Genomic DNA, 23,256 nt, shown 5'->3' with positions numbered 1-23,256 from the left:
TTAATGCAAATATGGGGTGGAACTAGGTTCAGAATGACTTAAAGCATGATTAGCATCTGACTATTTGTACATTAAGCCCCCAAGATATGATTGCTAGTTTGTAATTTTAAGATAAATCTGTAATTAAAAATTCTTGCACCACAAGTCAAATGGTCCCATATTTACTTTTCTAGTTTTAATTTTGTTTACTAAAACAAGCAGAGCTCTGATTAGCCGTTGGCTTCAACAAAATTGAGACTTCCACTACAGGTGCATTGATGGGAGTGAGCCATTAAGTAAAACAGCTAAGAGCATTAGTAATACTAATGGAATATGGAGCCTTTTTGGCTTCAGATGTTCAAATCTAGCCCAATTTAGTGGCAACTGAAAATATTTGCCATCTGATGACTCGTAGGCTTGCGCAAAATTAGCTGGTGGTCTCCTTGGGTATGTCTACACAGCCCATGGAAGCAAGCCTCCGAGCCCAGGTCAAGCGACAAAGGAAGCAGGACTTGCACTGGCGCTTTAAAAATAGCTGAATAGATAACGCTTTGAATTTGCAGCTCAAGCTCTGAAGCCTAAGGAGGGAAATGGGCTTCAGAGCACTGTCTACACAGCTATTTTTAGAGGGCTAGCATGAGCTCCACTACCTGAGCCTGTTGACCTGGGCATGGAGGCTCACTTCTGCAGGCTGTGTAGACATAGTCTTAAGTTCCAAGCAAACAGGTATCCACATTGAAACACTAACTCAAACTGAAATAATTGGCATGGTTAGTCTCCAAAGACAAGCATTCCATAGGCATCAAGAATGAACCATGCCGACCCTTAAGAGGTCCTTCCTAGTGGGAATTAAAGCACATTTGCAATTTGGCAATGTGGTATAGGGAACCGTGTATTACTACTGACTATGTTCCATGGATATAAAACTATCCTTTCCAGTACTATCACTCCAACACCAACAATAAGCTTTTTCACCAGCACTAAGCTTTAAAAATAATAAAAGCTCTTTCTGACCATCTTTTTTAAAAAAATGGAGGATGCACAATTGCACTACTTGTCTCTGGTCTCTTTAGACTGCCCCTGAGAAATACCTGTATTCTTTTCCCCAATACCAACCCAAAATAAGCCCAGGTCTGAACTGTGTTTGCTACCAAAACACTCGCCTATCAACTGATCTGTTACATTTACTGCCAAGCTGCATAGTGTGTAAAAAAGTTATTGTATGTCACATTTTTTAAGTGTAAAAATGTAGCAACATTTTATCAAACCAATGCTTACCTCTATTTACTCTATCAGGTGCCATTAAAGGATACTGGGGAGAAGATTTTCAAAGGCACAAAGGACAGCTGGGTACCTAACTCCCATTAACTTTTCATGAGACTTTCATGCCCAACCGCTCTGAAAATATCCCAAGAAGTCTCTCTTTCCTGTCAAACTAGTAACTCCACCTAATACAGTTCATCACCCTTAGAACTGGAGAACTCACTAGCTAGCCAGCCTTGCAATTACAGCAAAGGAGATTACAAGAAACCCAGTACAGAATGCAATACACCAATTTCCTGGATGCAAGCCCTGAACAAATCAACATGTCCATTCTGACCTTCTCATCCACTTCCTGCAGAGATTAAGACAGTTGAACCATCCAAGTAAACCCTCTCTATTGATGGATCCCAGATTCAAGAGTTTTCAGTTACACACTGTTCTACAAACATAACATAATCCATCATGCTAAGAATATTAAATGATTGCTTTAGTGATTCTGTCTTTGTGGTTTTGCTTTAATTGGTAACTATCTGGTTTACAGTACAGCTACAATTTCCATGTTCATTATTTCATTCCATTATAAGAAATTCAGATGGAAGAGTCCTACTAATACAAATTAGAGTAACTTTGTCAAAATATTTGGAGTCCCAAATTTAGTCTGCTGTATCTGAATATCCTGTAATGTGCTGTTTACCCTTTGCTTCCTCTGCTTGATCTATCTCAATGTGTCTTTCAAGCCCTCCTTGATCCCCATCAGAATGTTTTCCAAACCTCTCCATTTCACTAAAACTGCTCTGACACACAAACAATCTAAGACTTCATCCTAATTTGCCATTTCTTTGCTGCCTTAGACACTCTGCTTTCCTCCACACTCTCTATTCTTGGTTTCCAGAACTATGCTCTTACCTTGCTGACCATCTCCCTTAATAGCTGGCTCCTCACTCTTCCTCCTACCAGCTGGCAGTCTCAGGATTCTGTTCTTCGTATTTCACCAGCGTCACCTTCATCTACTCCCATTATTTGGGATGGAAGCTTGATACTGATGATTCCTAAGTTTACCTCTCTAACCTTGACATCTCCTCTCGGCCAAAATCTCACATTACTCTCTGCCTCAAACTCTTGATGTTCAACTGCCTTCTAAACTATTTTTCCCCAAAAGCAAATTTGTTTCCACCCTGTCCCTCCCCTCTGCTTTTTCCCCCTTCTCTATTTACACCTCTATTCTTCCCATCTCCCAGACCATACTTTTAATGTAATCAGGCTTCCTTCCTCCACCATATCCTGTTTCTTGCTAAATCCTACTGATCCTGTTTCTATAATAGCACAAAAATCTGCTCTTTCCTCGCTCACATCATTGCTAAAAAATACCTTTTGTTCACATTGTGGATCTCTCTCACCTCCATCACTTAAACCTCTCTAACCTCTGCCTTTGACCTCCTCTTATTTCTGTCCTAAACACTGCAACTACAATGACCATCCCCTTCCTCTGATCAAATCAGCTCCTTTCTTCAATTTCCCATTGATTTCTCATCTTAATCCAATTTAAGATACTCATCTACAATGCCCTACATCAGGGGTGGGCAAACTAGGGCCTGCGGTCCACATCTGGCCCTCCAGACATTTTAATATGGCCCTTGAGTTCCTACCAGGCAGCAGGGTCCGGGGCTTGCCCCGCTCCGGTGCTCCAGACAGGGAGTGGGGTCGGGGGCTTGCCCCACTCCGCACGGCTCCCAGAAGCAGTGGCATGTCCCCCCTCCAGCTCCTACGTGTAGGGGCAGCCAAGGGGCTCCGCATGCTGCCCCCGCAGCTCCCGTGGCCCATGGGAGCAGCCAGGGCAGCGCCTGCGGACAGGGCAGAGCACAGAGCCACCTGGCTACGCCTCCGTGTAGAAGCTGGAAGGGGGACATGCCGCTGCTTCCGGGAGCTGCTTCAGGTAAGAATCGCCTGGAACCTGCACCCCTGACCCCCTCCTGCACCCCAACCCCCTGCCCCAGCCCTGATCTCCCTCCAAACCCCTCGGTCCCAGCCTGAAGCACTCTCCTACACCCCCAGCCCTCACCCTCCCCGCATCCCAATCCCCAATTTTGTGAGCATTCATGGCCCGCTATACAATTTCCATACCCAGATGTGGCCCTCGGGCCAAAAAGTTTGCCCACCCCAGCCCTACATAGTCTCGGCCCTACCTGTCTGCCCCAATTCTGTGCCCCTCATCCCACATCTTGCACTCTTCCCAATATGTTTGCTTTACTCCTTCTCCCCTCTCAACAGCACCTTCTGTCATGTTGTTACCCCATATATGAAACAGCCTCAAACTTCCCTTGCCTGCCAAGAGCCCTCTCCCCCCTTTCAAGCTCATCTCTTCAAGCACCCCCGCTGCTCGTCCACAATGAACCCCACATTCTCCTTTTCCTAAAATTCTATCCAATTTTTCTTGTGTTTGTTTTCTTTCTTAAAGAGTAAGCTCTTCAGGTCATGAAATATGTATTAATCAAGGTTAGTAAAACCATGTGTACAATACAGCACTATATAAATGTGCTTTTAAACATTATATCTGGATATGGGACAACTTTACTTTAGTGAGGAAGAGGGTAATTTGCTTTTCCCATCCCATCAGATCCAGGATATATTTAAAAAGCAACCACCACATAGTATAGGTCCGACATCAAAAGATTAGCGTATGTGCTTTCTAAATCCAGGAGAGTGTACATAAACAAATCAATGTATGATTACTAATCCTTGGACTGATTAAAATCAGCTTTTTTTTCCCCCCCAGTTTATTTCCAACTTAAAAGTACAACTTTAAAGATGAGCTGAGTGTATTTTAATTAACTAACTAATTACCTAGGTGTTTTTTAGTTGTTTATACAACATGGAACTTTATAGCCAAATAAGATATGGCCCTGCCCTGAACAGCTTCAGTTGAAACGTAAGTTAAAATGTGTGGTTGGGGAAGAGGGCGACATAGTTTGCAACAATAAGCAACTGGTTGCTTTGGACAGTATCACAAGCAATTTGAGGGTTCTTCAAGGGGTTTCTAGGCACAGGGACCACAAGGAATAAAGCCCAGAAAGTGAAAGGAGACAAAGTGGAGGTTAAATAAGACATGTGGTTTGGGTGTGACCCAAAAAAAAAAAGATTGCCAATGAGACACCCAGGAGTCAAGCTATGTGAACTTTGAAAGACAAGACTTGAATTTGATATAGAAACCAAAAGGAAACCACAATGAATGAATCTGAAGAGAAGATGGACACCTATCTAGTGATGCAAAACTTATTTTTTCCCCTGGACGGTAGGGGCATGAGGTATGGGGACAAGGCTACAATAGTAAAGATGGGATACAATCATGGTTCAAATAACAATTTTAGAGCAACGTCCAGTGGGATTTAAAGATAGGATTGGCATGGGTGAGAAGAAAAGAATCAAACGTGTCTATGCTTGTGAACCAGAAAGGATGGTGGAAACCACTAGCCCTTGCTATGTAAGAAAAAGCGTTCCAATTAACCACCACGGGTGGTAAGAAGGAACTGAAAGGGCATAGAGCTGGCGGCGCCTGATATACCGACGCATGAGAGTGGCACTCAAGGGAGCGCCACAGCTGGCCCTACAGATACACCTCTACCCCGATATAACACGACCCGATAGAACACAAATTCGGCTATAACGCAGTAAAGCAGTGCTCCGGGGAGGCAGGGCTGTGCACTTCAGCGGATCAAAGCAAGTTCAATATAACGTGGTTTCACCTATAACGCGGTAAGGTTTTTTGGCATTATATTGGGGTAGAGGTGTACCACTAAGTCAAAAATCTCTGATGACTGCGCACATGTGCGCGTGAACACCTAGAATGGAATTGACATGAGCAAACACTTGAAGAAAGTTTATTTCCATCACTGCATCACATCATATAATGTGTATTTTGAATAATAAAAAGAAACACAGGATACAACACAATTGGGAAGTTGTTTCCAAACACAATTTCTCAATACATCTATTTACATCAATCCATGATGAAAATCCACAATTGTTGTGACACAGTGCACCTCCCATCTCATCCATAATTAAAAATCATGGCAATCACTCCCCAGCCCCCATTCACTGCATACAGTGACAGTTCCTCATTTACTGTTAACTTTGTTATATAAACACATTCAGAAACATACTACTCTCCCTCTTCCATTGGCCCATGCAAGTCCATAATATGGTAGCACAGACCATCCCCGATTTGTTGTCCAGGCAGATCCTACTCCAGGCAGTGACAGGTGAACTTTCTGGCTGAGTGTACCAGTTCAGCAATCCATTACTGTCAGAGGTGCATTCAGGGGCAAATGGCTCACCTTTGATTTCACAAAGCTTGTGAAGAACACAGCAAGCCACAGTAACGCAGACAGCACTGATTCTACTGGAATCCAAGCACTTCTGTAAACGGCACCCTGCCAAATACACATTCAACAACCATTCTACCTACTGAGAGTGTAATTAAACCTTCGTTTGCCAGACTCCCTGAGATCAGGATATGACTTCATAAGCCAAAACAAAAAGGGATAGGCAGGGTCCCTAGAATCAGGGTACGTCTATCAGGGATTGATTTATCACGTCTAACGCAGACACGATAAAATCGATCCCCAATCGCTCTGTCATCGACTCCAGAACTCCACCGCGGCGAGAGGCGGAAATGGAGTAGACGGGGGAGCGGGAGCAGTCGACTCACCGCCGTCCTCACGGCCAGGTAAGTCGACCTAAGATACGGAACTTCAGCTATGCAAATAACGTAGCTGAAGTCGGTGTATCTTAGGTCGCCCCCCCCAGTGTAGACCTAGCCTAACAGTGGGACAGTAACTCCATTTATGACAAATGTCATTTGGTGGAAACAGCGTCCCAGCTTGACCACAAAGGTAGACTCCCAATCAGCGGAAAACCCTAGTATCATGAACTTTTCCAGTACAGCCCATGCTGGCATTCATAAATCAGCTTCTATGGTCCACAAGGGCCTGCATATCAATGGAGTAGTATTCTTCACAGTTTACATACTCACGTGCTCCTTCAGGAGGGCAAATATGGGTACATAAGTTCCATAAATGTCCCCAGCATAGTTTGGAAACCGCATTCTCTCAAAACTAGCAGTTATTTCAGATATATTGTTTATGCCCACCACCTTTGGTTAAATCACATGCCTGATGGCAGATGTTTCTGAGGCAACCACTTTACCCACAGCTGTCTTTCTAACACCAAAATGGATAGCAACAGACTTGTAGTAGTCTGGGGCAGACAGCTTCCTGATGGTTATAACCCCCCTGCTTCTGGACAGGCAAGCCAGCCTTCATGCATCTGTTGTGATGCTGGAGAGCTGTGGTAAGCTGCTCAGATGGCTCCAGAAATGTAGCTTTCTGCCTGAGAAAGCTCTGGACCACTTCAGGTCATCCCAGGTTTGCATGACAATGTGATCCCAAAAGTCTGTGCTTGTGGTCCTGCTCCAGAAGTGCTGGTGTACATAGGGGGTATCAGCAGCTATACCAGGAGTCACGAGCAGCATCAGCCACATCGAGTTGGCCATGTCTGCATACTCCTCCTTCTCCAAAAGATGACTTCAGTAGGGTCATAAAACACCACCTAAATGTCCACCAGTGTCTCACAGATGCTCTGTCCATATTCTGACAACCAAGACAAGTTCTTCAAATGGTGACTCTTCTATGTTGCTGAGTGTGTGCAGACCCAAAAGACAGCATGGCAGAATATGTTGGCAGGCTGTGACAACTTCCTGCGAGGTGTGGGGTAGACAGTCAAGTTTTCCCACACTGCACCACAAACAAAGGGCTAAAGCAGCTACAGCTGAGGAGGGCACTAGGAAGCTCAGGATAGGCTGGTTTGACTCAGGTCTGTGTAATGCAGTGTCGACGCCCAAGCATGGGTGAGAGACCTGGCTTCAGAAATTCTAAACCTAGGGTCAATATTTAGTGTGGACACTCAAGCTCAGGCTTGCAATCACTGAACTAGTGGGCTTGAGTCCCTCTGACCCTTAGCTGACATTGCGGAGTAGACATCCACTCAGTCTTGCAAAACTTGACAAGTTTCTCCCAGGTATTCCCAGCATGCAAGTTTAAATTGCAAGAATGTCAATTTCTCTAAATGCTTCAAATATGATACATTTTTAGAATCTGCATACACAATCTTAAAAAACACTTTAATAATTTAAAATTCTATTGGAGCTTTATAGGAATAATAAATTATTATTCCCCATTTAAAGAGGACATTTCACGGTAATTTTTTTTTTTTAAGTTCACCCTACAGAATAAATGACAATCTTTTGTCTGAGACAGAAAGCAGAGATTTTCTTGCCTGTAGCCATTCAAGACTCCATAGCATTTTTGGAGAAGCAAGTTGTTTCATCAAAATACTGTGGCAATGTCTTCTTCAATTTCAACTGCTATGCTACTTTTAACTTCCTGTCCTAAACTTTACAGTGTTTCACAGTGCACAGCAACATTGTAACCTTTTACTACAGGGATGACTAGGTTTCAAATAGATAGTATGATACCTAGGTATAGTTCGTAAAACATTTTGGGATTCTTCAGCATGATAGGCATGAATACAATATTTATTGTATTTAAAAGTCACATTTCTAAGCAAGTTATCAAACTGAAAATACTTAAGTAGACCTACTCAAGTTGTACAGTGATTTGTTTTTGTTGCATTTTTAAGTCACTGATCTTTGATTTTATTAGTAGCAATGCACATTCGTTAAGAAACAAACCAGTTTCCTTCTGTGACATTAAGGCTATAGCTACAGCCGTGCCACTAAAAGTCATGCAATGTAGCCACTGTTTGTCAGCTCTCCTGCCAACAAAAAACTTCCACCCCCAACGAGTGGTGTTCGCATTGTCGGCAGGAGAGCACTCCTGCCGACAACGCACTATTCACACTGGCGCTTGTCGGGGCAAAACTTTTGTCTTTCGGGTGGGGGTAGGGGGGGCTAACACCTCTGAAAGACAAAAGTTTTGTCATTCAATTGCCAGTGTAGGCATAGGTAAGTTGAACTCTGCAGTAAGGCTATCTACATTTCCTGCAACTGAGCACAACCTCAAGGCATCTCTCTAACCTATCAAATACTGGGACAACCTCATTTATTCCAATTGAAAAGTTGGGATGGGTGCGTACTAAGTAATAAATATTCTAATTAATGAGCTTAGTCCACTCCATCCAAACACCACATGCCTGAACTAGGGTTCTAGTTCTGTGACTAAAAGGACTTGCTTTATGCTAATGCCTGATACTACCTGACTAGCTAGATAGGCCAGGGGTCTCAAACTCAAATGACCATGAGGGCCACATGAGAACTAGTACATTGGCCTGCAGGCCGCATTACTGATACCGCCCCCCCGGCCGCCCTCGGCCCCGCCCCCACTCCATCCCTTCCATGAGGCCCAGCCCCTGCCCCGCCTCTTCCCACCCCTTCCCTGCCCCCATTCCAACCCCTTCCCCAAAATCCCCACCCCAACTCTGCCCCCTCCCTACCCCCGGGGGGTGCAGGAGGGGTGTGGTGGGGGCTCAGGGCAGGGAGTTGGAGTGTGGGGTGCAGGAGGAGTGAAGGGTACAGCAAGGTGTCAGGGTGTGGCAAGGGGTTCAGGCCAGGGGGTCGGGGTGCTGGGTGCAGCAGGGGGCTCAGGGCAGGGGTCAGGGTGCAGGAGGGGTGCAGGGTACGACAGGAGGTCGGGGTGCAGGAGGGGTGCGGCACGGGGCTCAGGGCTGTGGGTTGGGATGCTGGAGGGGTGCAGGGTATGGCAGGGGGTTGGGGTGCAGGGTGCGGCAGGGGGCTCAGGGCAGGGGGTTCGGCTGCAGGAGGGTTTCGGGGGGCAGGATCTGGCCCGGCGCATACCGGGGGCAGGGCAGGCTCCCTGCCTGCCTGTCTACCCTGCCCTCGCAAGAGGCTGGAACGTGGGGGGGAGGGGCTGTGTGTTTCTGTTGCTTGAGGTACTGCTGCCAGCAGCTTCCATTGGCCACGGTTCCCCTTTCCCAGCCAATGGGAGCTGCTGGGGGCGCTGCCTGAAGCAACAGCCACACACAGCCCCTCCGCCCCCCCTTCCCCATGTTCCAGCCTCTTCCCGGAGCTGCGCAGGGCAGGGCAGGCAGGGAGCCTGCCCTCCTCCTGGTGCATGTCTGGCCGGAGCCGCTCTGGTAAACCCTGGGGGAGGGCGGGGGGGCTGCGAGGGGCCGCAGAAAATCACCCCGCGGGCCACGTGTTTGAGACTCCTGAGCTAGGCCTTTATGCCAGCAACAGAAATCATGATCAGTTCACTACAGGGCTAAACACTTTAGCCTGCCCTAACCCCAGCTTTATGTCAACATTCACTAATCTGAAGACTGTGACAGTGAGTACCAAAGGAAACATTTATGCTGCAGATCTGCATGCAGTCATATAATGGTATATAGATTTATACCCAATCCCATCATTCTACATCCTGCCTGCCATTTCTATGAAACAACAGCTACAAGCACATGGCCCATTTAACTCAATGCTCCCCTCACTTCACATACATAAAATAGAAAACGTAACAGAGAGACAGATAAACCCAATAGAGATGACACCTGGAAAGTAATCAGACCACAAAAGTCAGACAGCATCTCTCTGACAGACGGGAGGTCAGACTTATCCACAGCACATTCCAACCAGCATTTTTACAGGGATCTGAGGAAGTTAGGTGCCTATTCCCCATTGAATTAGACACCTAACCCCTTTAGACTCTCTTAAAAATCCTAGCTTCTAGCTTTGCACATTTTTGGTCTTCCAGGAAAGCCTACAGTTTTCATCCATTTTAAATGGGTTCTGAAAGGTTGGGGGGATTTCTAGCCACATTATAAGATTCAGCAGTGATGCCATCTCTTCTGTTTTCATACTTCCCAACATGGCAATATAGGTTAAAGATTTCATATCTTCTCCAAGTGTCCATTCATTTATTTATTTGGCAGAGGTTCTCAAATAAGCGTGTTAAGGGATCTTCACTAGTTATTCTAAACCAACAATTCGTAGGAGGCAAGTCAACTGAACTAACCTATGTTGACAAGGTAATAGTCGCATCCCTCTGCAAAGTAAATGCTATAAACAATAACCTTTGCAAGCCAGAAGAAAACATTCAAAACCAGGGACTTATAGTTAGGGCTATGATTTGTGTCACAGAGGTCATGGAATCCGTGACTTTCAGAGACCTCCGTGACTTGAGCTGCTGGGCAGAGGCAGGGGTGCCCTGCTGCTCCCAGATGGCAGGGCTTCTGGGCACTTCTGGGGGCTGCCCCACAAATCCCAGCCCCCTGCTGGCGCCCCGTAGCATGGAGACACCGCAAAAGGCGGGGGTTCCCTGGAGCCCGGAGCCACCATGCGCAGAGGAGGAACCCCAAAGCTCTGAGCCAACGCAAGCGGCAGGGTTGCGCTGGAGCTCCAAGTCACTACAGGTGGCAGGGGTGCCCCAAGCTTGGAGCCACCAGAGTGGGGGGGGGAAATGGAGGTGGGAGAGAACCTTGCAGCTCTGAGCCAGGCCCCCCTGGTGGTGTAGGGAGCCTGAAGCTCCCCATTTTGTCACGCATTTTTGGTAAAAGTCATGGACAGGTCACTGGCTATGAATTTTTCTTTATTGCCCGTGACTTTTACTAAAAATATGCGTGACAAAATCTTAGCCTTACTTATAGTAAGTGATTGTCTTCCTTTTAGATCTATATTTCAGAAGGTGCATATATCCGCAGTCCCATCTTTCTGCACTAAAACCTCTAAGTCCTACAGCATTTATACCTTCAACTATGTTTTAATATACACTAGCTAATTTTTACAGTGTTTTACAACTGCACTTGTATATTTTTTGGGTGCAGAACCCACCTAGATAGATAGATAGATAACCAGTTCAACTGTTCACAAACTTTATTGGTTCATGTACCACATAAAACATCTTGGAGTTTTAGACAGTGAATCAAAAGCATCCATTATTAATTTATATTGGTCATGTTACTCAAATTATAGAAAACAATGAAATATGTCAAATGATGTTTTGATATATTTTGATATGCCGCTAAATTAAGTTCATGGCTTGATTTTTTAATTTGTCTAATTTAAATTTGAAATTCCTGCTTAATTCTAATCTGGATTATTGTTGAACATGAGCCAAAATTTACTTTGTTTACTTTTTACAAAGTTTAAAATCAAGAAAAATATTAAACATTTTGAATAGCTCAGAGAAAAATTTTAAAGTGCCATTAATGAGAAGGGTGTGCTTGCTTCACAGAATATACAGTGGTTGCTATGTTAGGTGAGATACTAAGAAGTTTGTTAGAGGTCCAGTTCTACACTGAGGTTTGTCCTATACTTGTTTTTAATGGCAATTGACAAGGACCCTCACCAAAGGCTCTTATGTAAGTTAAGCTGCCATGGAATAAAAGGGAAGGTCCTTTCATGGACTGAGAACTGGTTAAAAGACAGGGAACAAAGGGTAGGAATTAATGGTAAATTCTCAGAATGGAGAGGGGTAACTAGTGGTGTTCCCCAAGGGTCAGTCCTCGGACCAATCCTATTCAACTTATTCATAAATGATCTGGAGAAAGGGGTAAACAGTGAGGTGGCAAAGTTTGCGGATGATACTAAACTACTCAAGATAGTTAAGTCCAAAGCAGACTGTGAAGAACTTCAAAAAGATCTCACAAAACTAAGTGATTGGGCAACAAAATGGCAAATGAAATTTAATGTGGATAAATGTAAAGTAATGCGCATTGGAAAAAATAACCCCAACTATACATACAATATGATGGGGGCTAATTTAGCTACAACAAGTCACGAAAAGGATCTTGGAGTCATCGTGGATAGTTCTCTGAAAATGTCCACGCACTGTGCAGAGGCGGTCAAAAAAGCAAACAGGATGTTAGGAATCATTAAAAAGGGGATAGAGTATAAGACTGAGAATATATTATTGCCCTTATATAAATCGATGGTACGCCCTCATCTCGAATACTGCGAACAGATGTGGTCTCATCTCAAAAAAGATATACTGGCACTAGAAAAGGTTCAGAAAAGGGCAACTAAAATGATTAGGGGTTTGGAACAGGTCCCATATGAGGAGAGATTAAAGAGGCTAGGACTCTTCAGCTTGGAAAAGAGGAGACTAAGGCGGGATATGATAGAGGTATGTAAAATCATGAGTGAGGTGGAGAAAGTGGATAAGGAAAAGTTATTTACTTATTCCCATGATACAAGAACTAGGGGTCATCAAATGAAATTAATAGGCAGCAGGTTTAAAACAAATAAAACGAAGTTCTTCTTCACGCAGCGCACAGTCAACTTGTGGAACTCCTTACCTGAGAAGGTTGTGAAGGCTAGGACTATAACAGAGTTTAAAAGAGAACTGGATAAATTCATGGTGGTTAAGTCCATTAATGGCTATTAGCCAGGATGGGTAAGGAATGGTGTCCCTAGCCTCTGTCAGAGGATGGAGGTGGATGGCAGGAGAGAGATCACTTGATCATTGCCTGTTAGGTTCACTCCCTCTGGGGCACCTGGCATTGACCACTGTCGGTAGGGTAGACAGGATACTGTGCTAGATGGACCTTTGGTCTGACCCAGTACGGCCTTTCTTATGTTCTTAATCGGGGGGGGCGGGGGGCGGAATGCTTGCACAGATACCTAGTGCTGAAGGGCATCAAAAAAATCCCAAAATTCTGTCAGGTATCAGACTAAAGTCCTCTCTTCTTCTTAACCACAAGTTACTGAGCAGCACTTCGTTAAATTCAAAATTGAGTGCCCAACCCTATGACAGTTTAATCATCTCTTCCTTTTCCTTGACAGGAAACCATCTGGATTGATTTCTATTGACAATGAATTCCCGATTCTTACCTGGGCACCAGGAAACTTCAGCTCCAATTCACCCTTGTTCCAAGGCTTCAGGTTCCCAGATCCCCTCTTCAGTTCCCTCTGAGCCAGGGAGCTCTGTCAGTCCCACTGCAGGACCTGGCCTCAAGGGACAGTCTTTCCCACAGGTCTCCTCCTGCCCTGGTTATTGGATTGAACTCCTTCCCCCTTCATAAAAGCCCTCCTTCATGGAGCCGTGCTGTGATTCAAATATGCTTCCCCAGCCGACCAGTGTCCAAGCTCCAGCCCAAGATCATAGAGGCTCCTGTGAACTTTGGACTCTCATACTGGGCCCCTCTCCCTTCTCGTTAGAGCTGGGCTATGATTCAGACAGGCTCCCCCAGCACACCAATAAGAACGGCCATACTGGGTCAGACCAATGGTCCATCTAGCCCACTATCCTGTCACCTGACAGTGGCCGGTGCCAGATGCTTCAGAGGGAATGAACAGAAGAGGGCAAATATCAAGTGAGTATTCCCTGTTGTCCAGTCGTAGCATCTGGCTTAGGAACACCCAGAGCCTGGCTAACCGCCACTGATGGACCTATCCTCCACAAACTTATCTACTTCTTTTTTTAACCTACTTATACTTTTGACCTTCACAACATCCCCTGGCAACGAGTTCCACAGGTTGACTATGCGTTGTTTGGAGAAGTACTTCCTGTTTGTTTTAAACCTGCTCCCTGTCAATCTCATTAGGTGACCCCCAGTTCTTGTGTTACATGAAGGAGTAAACAACACTTCCTTATTCACTTTCTCCATGCCATTCATGATTGTATAGAACTCTATCATATCCCTCCTTGGTTGTCTCTTTTCCAAGCTGAACAGTCCATGTCTTTTTAATCTCTTCTCTCATGGAAGCTGTGCCATACCCCCCATTATGTGTTTTGCCCTTCTCTGTACCTTTTCCAATTCTAACATACATTTTTTTTAGATGGGGCGACCAGAACTGCACACTGTGGGTGTACTATGGCTTTATATAACGGCATTATAATATTTTTTGTCTTATTATCTATCCCTTTCCTAATGGCTCCCAACGTTCCGTTAACTTTTTTGACTGCTGCTGCACATTGAGCGGAGGTTTTCAGAGAACTATCCATAATGACTCAAAGAGCTCTTTCTAATTCAGCTAATTCAGACCCCATCATTTTGTATGTATAGTTGGGATTATGTTTTCCAACATGCATTACTTTGTACTATCTCCCTTCTGCTTCTGGTTCCCATCCCAAGGAGCCTCCCTCCTGACTCAATGTTCCCCTGCAATTCTCTCCAGGCTCTCCTCCTGAGCCTCACCTACCCACTGGATATTACATTAAGGAAGTATCTACCTGATTAACAGATGGTGCCAGTCCATTGCTCTCTTCAACACCTGTTTCCTTAAAGAATCAGGTCACGGAACAGGGGTTGGCTAGCCTCAGGTTCCACCTCTTTAAAGGGGACAGAACACCCTGTTACAGGGTTCCAGTTCCAACAAATTCACATACGACAATTAGGGAACCCCTGCACTAGCTTTAGGATCACATCTCATCATGTCACATAGGCCCATCAATGGCTATTAGCCAGGATGGGCAGGAATGGTGTCCCTAGCCTCTGTTTGCCAGAAGCTGGGAATGAGCGACATGGGATAGATCACTTGATGATTACCTGTTCTGTTCATTCCCTCTGTGGGACCTGGAACTGGCCACTGTCAGAAGACAGGATATTGGGCTAGATGGACCTTTGGTCTGACCCATAGGGCCATTCTTATGTTCTTATTCATTTTTATAAGCTCTGCATGACCTTCCTTGAAATGTTAATGTTTCACTCATTTAACCCAGCCTCTTGGCCCTGCTTTACACTGTCACTATCATGCACTCACACCAGGGAGATGTTTGCTATGCTAGATTTAGCACACACTACCCTATGAGAAAACAAACAGTTTTTTCTTTATGGTCCTATCAGAGGATCTCTCTTTGGTTGCTAAGAAACTACAATTTTATTCATTATAAATCATTTAAAGCAGCTCAGCAGATGCAGATTTAGTAGGCGGACAGAGACATTCCATTTTACTAGGAGCACCTCACATGCTGCATAGGGCATTAAATGCCTCAGAAGCTCCTTGAGATACAAAAATTCAGAAAGCAGCTGTGATTTAAAGCTATGGTTCTTGACATTGCAGACTGTATTTATCTGAAGACACTGGCCTTTCCATTGACTGTTTAAATAATATTTCCATTGCATGAACAGGTTATGCTATTAAGAACAGGCTCAAAAGGGCCATCAGAGATTTTAAGTGGAGTAATTGACCCAAGGCATCATGTTTTCACATAGCTATTAACACAAGTATACTTTTTAAATTATATAGTTATATCTTGGCAGAGAATATTTAAAGTGGTAACTCAGCCTCCCCCCCCCCCCGCCCCCCTCCCCTCCCCGACCTCCCCCGCTCCCCAGCCCCCCCTTCTCCTACCCTGCTCCCCCACCCCCCTCCTCCTCCTCCTCCTCCTCTCCCCAGCCCCCCCATACCGTGCTCCGCGCCCCAGCCCTCCTCTCCCCAGTACCCCGTCCTCCCCCGTGCCCTACCCTGCTTCCCAGCCCCCGCTCCGCCTCCTCTGCTCCCCTCCCACTCACCGTTCTGCGCTGCGGCGGGACCCGAGATGAGGCTGGCGGCGGTCAGCAACAGGCAGAGCGCGAGGGGGAGCGACCCGGAACCCGACATCCTCCTCTCAGGCCGGACACAGCACGACACGGCCCGGGGCGGGAGGGGAGGCTACAACGAGAAGCAAACAACGACCGACTCCGTCCTTCTGCCTCCGACCTCCTACCGCAGCCTTAAGCCTCGCGAGACTTCGAAACGGGAGGGAGCGAAGCTCCACCCACAGAGCTGCCTGCTCACGTGACGGGGTCTGGGAGACAGTGACCTGTGTCACGTGACAACACGGACACCTAACCTGCTCGGCCACCGTGCTGCAGCCCCTCACTGCCACCTCCCCTCCCGCCCACTCAGAGCCCCCCTCCGTGCTGCAGCCTTTACTGCCACCTCCCCTCCCCCAGCTCAGAGCCCCCCCATCCTTCCTACAGCCCTTTAATGCCTCCTTTCCTCCGCAGCTCAGCCCCCTCTCCCTGCTGCAGCCCTTACTGCCACCTCCCCCAACTCAGAGTCCCCATCCTTGCTACAGCACCTTAGTGCCTCCTCCCCAACTCAGCCCCCTCTCCCTGCCGCACTCCCTAACTACCACCTCCCCTTCCCAGCTCATCCCCCTCTCCCTGCTGCAGCCCTTACTGCCACCTCCCCTCCCCCAGCTCAGAGCCCCCATCCCTGCTACATCCCCTTAGTGCCTCCTCCCCTCCCCGAGCTCAGAGCCCCCCCTCCCCCCATCATAAGAACAGCCGTATCGGGTCAGACCAAAGGTCCATCTAGCCCAGTATCCTGTCTACCGACACTGGCCAATACCAGGTACCCCAGAGGGAGTGGACCAACAGGCAATGATCAAGTGATCTCTCTCTTGCCATCCACCTCCATCCTCTGACAGACAGAGGCTAGGGACATCATTCGTTACCCATCCAGGCTAATAGCCATTAATGGACTTAACCACCATGAATTTATCCAGTTTTCTTTTAAACGCTGTTATAGTCTTAGCCTTCACAACCTCCTCAGGTAAGGAGTTCCACAAGTTGACTGTGCGCTGCATGAAGAAGAACTTCTTTGTATTTGTTTTAAACCTGCTGCCTATTAATTTCATTTGGTGACCCCTAGTTCTTGTATCATGGGAATAAGTAAATAACTTTTCCTTATCCACTTTCTCCACATCACTCATGATTTTATATACCTCTATCATATCCCCCCTTAGTCTCCTCTTTTCCAAGCTGAAGAGTCCTAGCCTCTTTAATCTCTCCTCATATGGGACCCGTTCCAAACCCCTAATCATTTTAGTTGCCCTTTTCTGAACCTTTTCTAGTGCCAGTATATCTTATTTGAGACGAGGAGACCACATCTGTACACAGTATTCGAGATGTGGGCGTACCATCGATTTATAGAAGGGCAATAATACATTCTCAGTCTTATTCTCTATCCCCTTTTTAATGATTCCTAACATCCTGTTTGCTTTTTTGACCGCCTCTGCACACTGCGCGGACATATTCAGAGAACTATCCACGATGACTCCAAGATCCTTTTCGTGACTTGTTGTAGCTAAATTATCCCCCATCATATTGTATGTATAGTTGGGGTTATTTTTTCCAGTGTGCATTACTTTACATTTATCCACATTAAATTTCATTTGCCATTTTGTTGCCCAATCACTTAGTTTTGTGAGATCTTTTTGAAGTTCATCACAGTCTGCTTTGGTCTTAACTATCTTGAGCAGTTTAGTATCGTCTACAAACTTTGCCACCACACTTTTTACCCATTTCTCCAGATCATTTATAAATAAGTTGAATAGGATTGGTCCGAGGACTGACCCTTGGGGAACACCACTAGCTACCCCTCTCCATTCTGAGAATTTACCATTAATTCCTACCCTTTGTTCCCAGTCTTTTAACCAGTTCTCAATCCATGAAAGGACCTTCCCTTTTATCCCATGACAACTTACTTTACTTAAGAGCCTTTGGTGAGGGACCTTGTCAAAGGCTTTCTGGAAATCTAAGTACACTATGTCCACTGGATCTCCCTTGTCCACATGTTTGTTGACCCCTTCAAAGAACTCTAATAGATTAGTAAGACACAATTTCCCTTTATAGAAACCATGTTGACTATTGCTCAACAGTTTATGTTTTTCTATGTGTCTGACAATTATTCTTAACTATTGTTTCGACTAATTTGCCCGGTAGCGACGTTAGACTTACCGGTCTGTAATTGCCGGGATCACCTCTAGAGCCCTTTTTAAATATTGGCGTTACATTAGCTAACTTCCAGTCATTGGGTACAGAAGCCGATTTAAAGGACAGGTTACAAACCTTAGTTAATAGTTCCGCAACTTCACATTTGAGTTCTTTCAGAACTCTTGGGTGAATGCCATCTGGTCCCAGTGACTTGTTAATGTTAAGTTTATCAATTAATTCCAAAACCTCCTCTAGTGACACTTCAATCTGTCCCAGCCAGGGACCAGGACTCCATTGTGTTACATGTTATACAAATACAGTCAAACCCCGCAATAAGGCGCCCTGCCATAACGCGAAATCGCATATAACGCGATCATAATTTGGCCCCCCTTTAAGACACACAGTAATACAGTACTCTATGTACTGTACCAGTGGTCCCCAAAGCCATGATGGCTGCCGGGACATTGATGTGCCCCCGCCTAGTGCCAGGCAGGCGAGAGAAGCTGCGGCCCCACGCCTGCCGGGGACAGTGAGCACCGGCGCCCACAGCCCTGGAGCTCTCTGTCCCCGGCAGGTGCGGGGCCGTGGCTCCTCTTGAAGCCGGAGAGAAGCCGTGGCCCCGCACCTGCCCAGGACAGAAAACAACAGAGCTGCCGGTGCTCACTGTCCCCGGCAGCCGTGGGGCCGCAGCTTCTCTCCCCTGCTAGGCACTAGGCGGCGCACATCAATGCACCGCCTTGGGGACCACTGACGGGCTTGAAACCCCGCTATAGCACGACCCCGCATTTAGCGTGATGTAATTTTTTGGACCCCAAACATCACGGTATAGCAGGGTTTCACTGTACAGGAGAAAAGAATGCACAAACAGCAGGAGTGTGCTGGTAAACATGGCTGTGAAGTTTGTAAAGCACTGAGAGATTTCTGGATAAAAGTCCCTAGGGAAATAAAGAGCAGAAACAGTGGGATCCCTTGGGGCATAGCACTCACCATTTCTGTACGTAAAGGAGTGCATGGCACTGCTCCCAGTCCCAGATCCATGGAAAAACCTCTGCAGGCGCAGGGCTCCATGAGGGGAATTCAAGAGGGAAAGGTGTGCTGTGTGTCTCATCCTTCTTTCCATCCCAGTAGGCCTCTGGGGCAGTTGTTCCCAAACTGGGGTTCATGAAATGTTACAGGGGGTTCTCGGGGAAAAAAATCCCTAATGGTGCACAGAGCTGTCCCTAGGGACCCCAGGCAGCACAGGGCCAGCAGCCCGGAGCTCCTGGACTTCCAAGAGCTAAGCAGATCAAAGCAAGCATATCTATCACATTGAGGAGATTTAAACTTCAAGACTCCTTATAAGAAATGGAAAGGGATGTAGATATTTTTTGCTGTTTTTAAAATTAAATAGGCAGCTAGTATTGTTTTTATAATTATGAAGAACAAGTTTAAGATTTGTTTGTTTGCCTGGACTGCTGAAGACCTGAATGCTTGTGTAGGAGGAACACTTTGAGTTGGCTTCTTAAATACCTTCATGCTGTTTCACATCTGATATTCCTTGATGAAACATAGGAGCCTTGTCTTATAACAGGCTTATTCAAAGTGATACAAGCTACGAAAGTGAGATCTTGGAAGAGTTGCACTTTATCATGGAGTGCAAATGGCACCTCTCTACATGGATGAATAACTGGAGTGACCTGCTTGTTTATACAGATCGTATGTGTGACCGTGCCCCCGATAAGGCTTTATGGAATATGCTTATGAATGTATATGTGACATAACTGGAATATGTTTTAGGCTACATATGCCATGTAACATATCTGCAAAAGGTTATGATCTACTGAATGTATTCATCCTATTTGTATGCATGTATCATTTTTGTATTCGAAGTTATTAATATTGGCTGTGTACTGGCTTGATTTTAACTAGCCTAGCAGAGCGTTTGATCAGCCTCTTGAGAAAAGTGCAAATTAAGTGCCCAATCAAAAACCACTTAAGCTAACAATGAACTTGAAGATGCTAATCTACATCTGAGCCTTCCCGGGAATGTGGCTTGGCTGGTAAAAACTGAGTCATGCATGGACATATGGCTTGCCCATGTGACTCCAAAACTACATCTTGGAGCTGGACTTTGCATAGGAAAGAGGAGGGGGTCTCCACCCACAAGAGAGAGTCTATTTAAACCGCTGGGAGACCCTTCCATTTTGTCTTCAGCTGGCTAAAGAAAGAGCCTCTCCACCCCCAAGGATACCTGAAAGAAACTGGAACAAAGAACAGTAACTGAAGGGGGGATGAGTGATTGCTCCAGACTAGCAGGAGACTAGTTTGTAAAAGGAAGCTTACTGGAACTGGTGAGGCATATGCATACTTACATAGCCGGTGCAAAGGGGCCAAAAGGGAAGCAGCCCAGGGAGAGAGGCGCACAAGGAGAGAGAAGGAGGGCAGGAAGGCCGCCACCAAAGGGTCCCTGGGTCGGGACCCAGTGTAGAGGGTGGGCCTGGGTCCCTCCCTTCCCCCTTGCACGAACACCCAGCCAGTGGATGTGGTAATAGTTGACTGCACCAGACCGCTGACAGTAGGGGTTAGACTTTGGGGTTGTGGTTGACCACGGTGGCTGGGTGCAGAGAAGGACTGCTGATAACATCAGACCCCCGGAAGGGGGGGAGACTGGAGCAGTGGGCACTGCCGGAGGGCAGTGTCCAGAAGAGGATGCCGCCAAGCAGGAAGCAACGCGGGTCCAGACAACAACAAGGGAGCAGATGATGGACGGGACACCACCAGGACGGTGCACTCCACTGGACAGAGCTAATTTCCAGAAACAACCAGTAGGAGGCGCTGCGGTGGTGAGTCCCAACCTTGTCACAGTGCCCCAGGTTCTCAGGGCCAGTGCGGGGCAGGTGCCCCGTCACAGCACTCTTTTTGCTAAAGGTGGGAAAAGAGACAGGCCATGTGACTGGTAATCTGCCTAGTAACAAGGCAGTTTAAAAGTCCAGCCCTCCAGTCACACGGGGCTGCCCATCTGAGAGGCAGACAGGCACCACACTAAGGGTTGCTGGGGTAGGTACATACCTGCATGCGAGGATAGCCGTCCATCTGCTGTCCTTTGGTTCCAGTTCACACATGCACACATGACAGCACAGGCCTGTGAAGAGAAGAACAGTTGTCAGTTTACCTGTCAGGAGATCTAATCCTCAGCAGCCTGCTGTCATTGCCTGCGTCTGGTGCTCCGTCCTGTCATGTCGGTGGGCGTCTGTAACCAAGCTGGTAAAGAGACATGTATGCTCAGATCACCTGTCCTGTATATAGTTCTGGGTCAGGGCTTTAAGCCCCGGGTTGTTACAGCCACAGCTGGGTTTGTATTTGGTCCTCTATAGCTATAGTTTGAAAGTCCTTAGTGTTTATCCCTTTATTACTGTTTTAACTGTTGTGTTATAAATAAAGCTGTTATTTAATCTTTACCTTATCTTTGTAAGGGTATGTCTACACTACCCGCAGGATCAGCGGGCAGCGATCGATCCAGTGGGGATCAATTTATCGCGTCTGGTCTAGACGCGATAAATCGACCCCCAAGCCCTCTCCCGTCGACTCCTGTACTCTAGCACCGCGAGAGGCGCAAGCAGAGTTGTGGGGGGAGCGGCAGCAGTCGACTCACTGCGGTGAAGACACCACGGTAAGTCGCTTTAAGTACGTCAACTTCAGCTACGTTATTCACGTAGCTGAAGTCACGTAACTTAAATCGATCCCCCAGCCCCCCGGTGTAGACCAGGGCAAAGTTTTCTTTGGGGCTAACAACACGATGACAGGTGCAGGATACGGAGGCAAATCTAGGCTGATTTCCTGGCCAGATTAAAAATCAGTCAACACATCAGTGGCTCTCAACCTTTCCAGATTACTGCACCCCTTTCAGGAGTCTGATTTGTCTTGCATACCCCCAAGTTTCACCTCACTTAAAAACTGCTTGCTTACAAAATCAGACCTAAAAATACAAAAATGTTACAGCACACTATTACTCAAAAACTTCTTACAGTCTCATTTTTACATATAATTATAAAATAAGCAGATTGGAATATAAATATTATACTTACATTTCAGAGTATAGTTTTTAGAGCTGTATAAAAAAGTCATTTTTGTATAAAATTTTAGTACCCCTGTGTAGTGAGGCGGCCTGGCTCCCAGCCGCCCCTGTGAGGGACGAGCCAGAACAGCCGCCAGAGTGGGCGGAGTCACCGCCTGTCCCCGCCCCCTGGAAGTCAAGGGGCGGGACAGGAAGTATAAAGGCCCAGCCCCAGCGCTCAGTTGCGGCCTGACCGCAGGAGAAGGCAGAAGCTGGTGCCTGAGCTCCTGCTGGGCTGAGCCTGCCCCGGGCCAGGTATCCTGAGGAGGACTGGCTGAGCCTGTCCCGGGCCTGGTATCCTGAGGAGGACTGGCCGCACCTGCCCCGAGCCCGGTATCCGAAGGAGCGGACTGAACTTTCCCTCACCGAGGGTCTGGAGGAGCCGCCCAATCTGCCCAGCGCTCGCTGCCCTGAGGAGCCTATGATCTGGGACATGGCGGACGAGGCTAAGGACGTGCAGGTACCAATGGAGGAGGAGATGGGAAGTGGCCCGGGGATAGCAGATCCCGAACCCATGTCAGTGTGTTGCGGTCAGGATCCCCACTGACCCAGCAGCAGACGGATTGCTGCTGACAGGGCCCCGGGTTGGAACACAGTGGAGTGGGTGGGCCTGTGTTCCCCCCTGCCACCCCACGCCGGGTGGCAGTCTCTCCTCCTCCTCTGCCCGAGGGCCTGAGCCCTGAACTAACTGTTTGTTTGCTCAGCCCCTGCCCGAGGGCCTGAGCCCTGAACTAACTGTTTGTTTGCTCAGCCCCTGCCCGAGGGCCTGAGCCCTGAACTAACTGTTTGTTTGCTCAGCCCCTGCCCGAGGGCCTGAGCCCTGAACTTACTGTTTGTTTGCTCAGTCCCTGCCTGAGGGCCTGAGCCCCTGAACTTACTGTTTAGTTGCTCAGCCCCTGCCTGAGGGTCTGAGCCCTGTACTACGGTTGGCTGCCCGCCCAACCTAGGCCTGGGCACGCAAGACTGAACTGCTCCCCCCGCCTCGTGTAGTGAGGCGGCCTGGCTCCCAGCCACCCCTGTGAGGGACGAGCCCCTCCCCGGGACATCTACACGTGGTGCCTTCTCTGAGGAGTTCTGCCCAGATGTGGACGCGAACTCTCGACCCCGGGGAGAGAGGGGCCGGGGGAGAAAGATCCCCCTCCCAAGAGATGGATCTGTCCCAGCTCTTGGCCCTGGTGACGGAAACCCAGGAGCGGCAGCAGGCGGCCCAGTTGCAACAGCAAAAGGAGCAGCAGGCCGCACAGCTGCAG

At 47.2% G+C, this 23,256-nt stretch overlaps 1 protein-coding gene across 1 annotated transcript in view; it reads right to left on the bottom strand.

Annotated features, from left to right (window-relative positions):
• Positions 1-15,955, bottom strand: part of NPTN (neuroplastin) — a 110,717-nt gene extending 94,762 nt beyond the window's left edge. The window contains exon 1 of the mRNA XM_034783721.1: positions 15,724-15,955. Within this exon, the coding sequence (XP_034639612.1) occupies positions 15,724-15,811 (88 nt within the window). The 5' untranslated portion in view covers positions 15,812-15,955. The remainder of the gene's footprint in view (positions 1-15,723) is intronic.
• Between the last annotated feature and the right edge of the window lie 7,301 nt (positions 15,956-23,256).

Source organism: Trachemys scripta, chromosome 10 (assembly GCF_013100865.1).
Source record: "Trachemys scripta elegans isolate TJP31775 chromosome 10, CAS_Tse_1.0, whole genome shotgun sequence".
NCBI classification, from domain to species: Eukaryota; Metazoa; Chordata; order Testudines; family Emydidae; genus Trachemys; species Trachemys scripta.
Note: the sequence above shows the minus strand (reverse complement) of the source record. Positions and strands in the feature narration are given on the sequence as shown.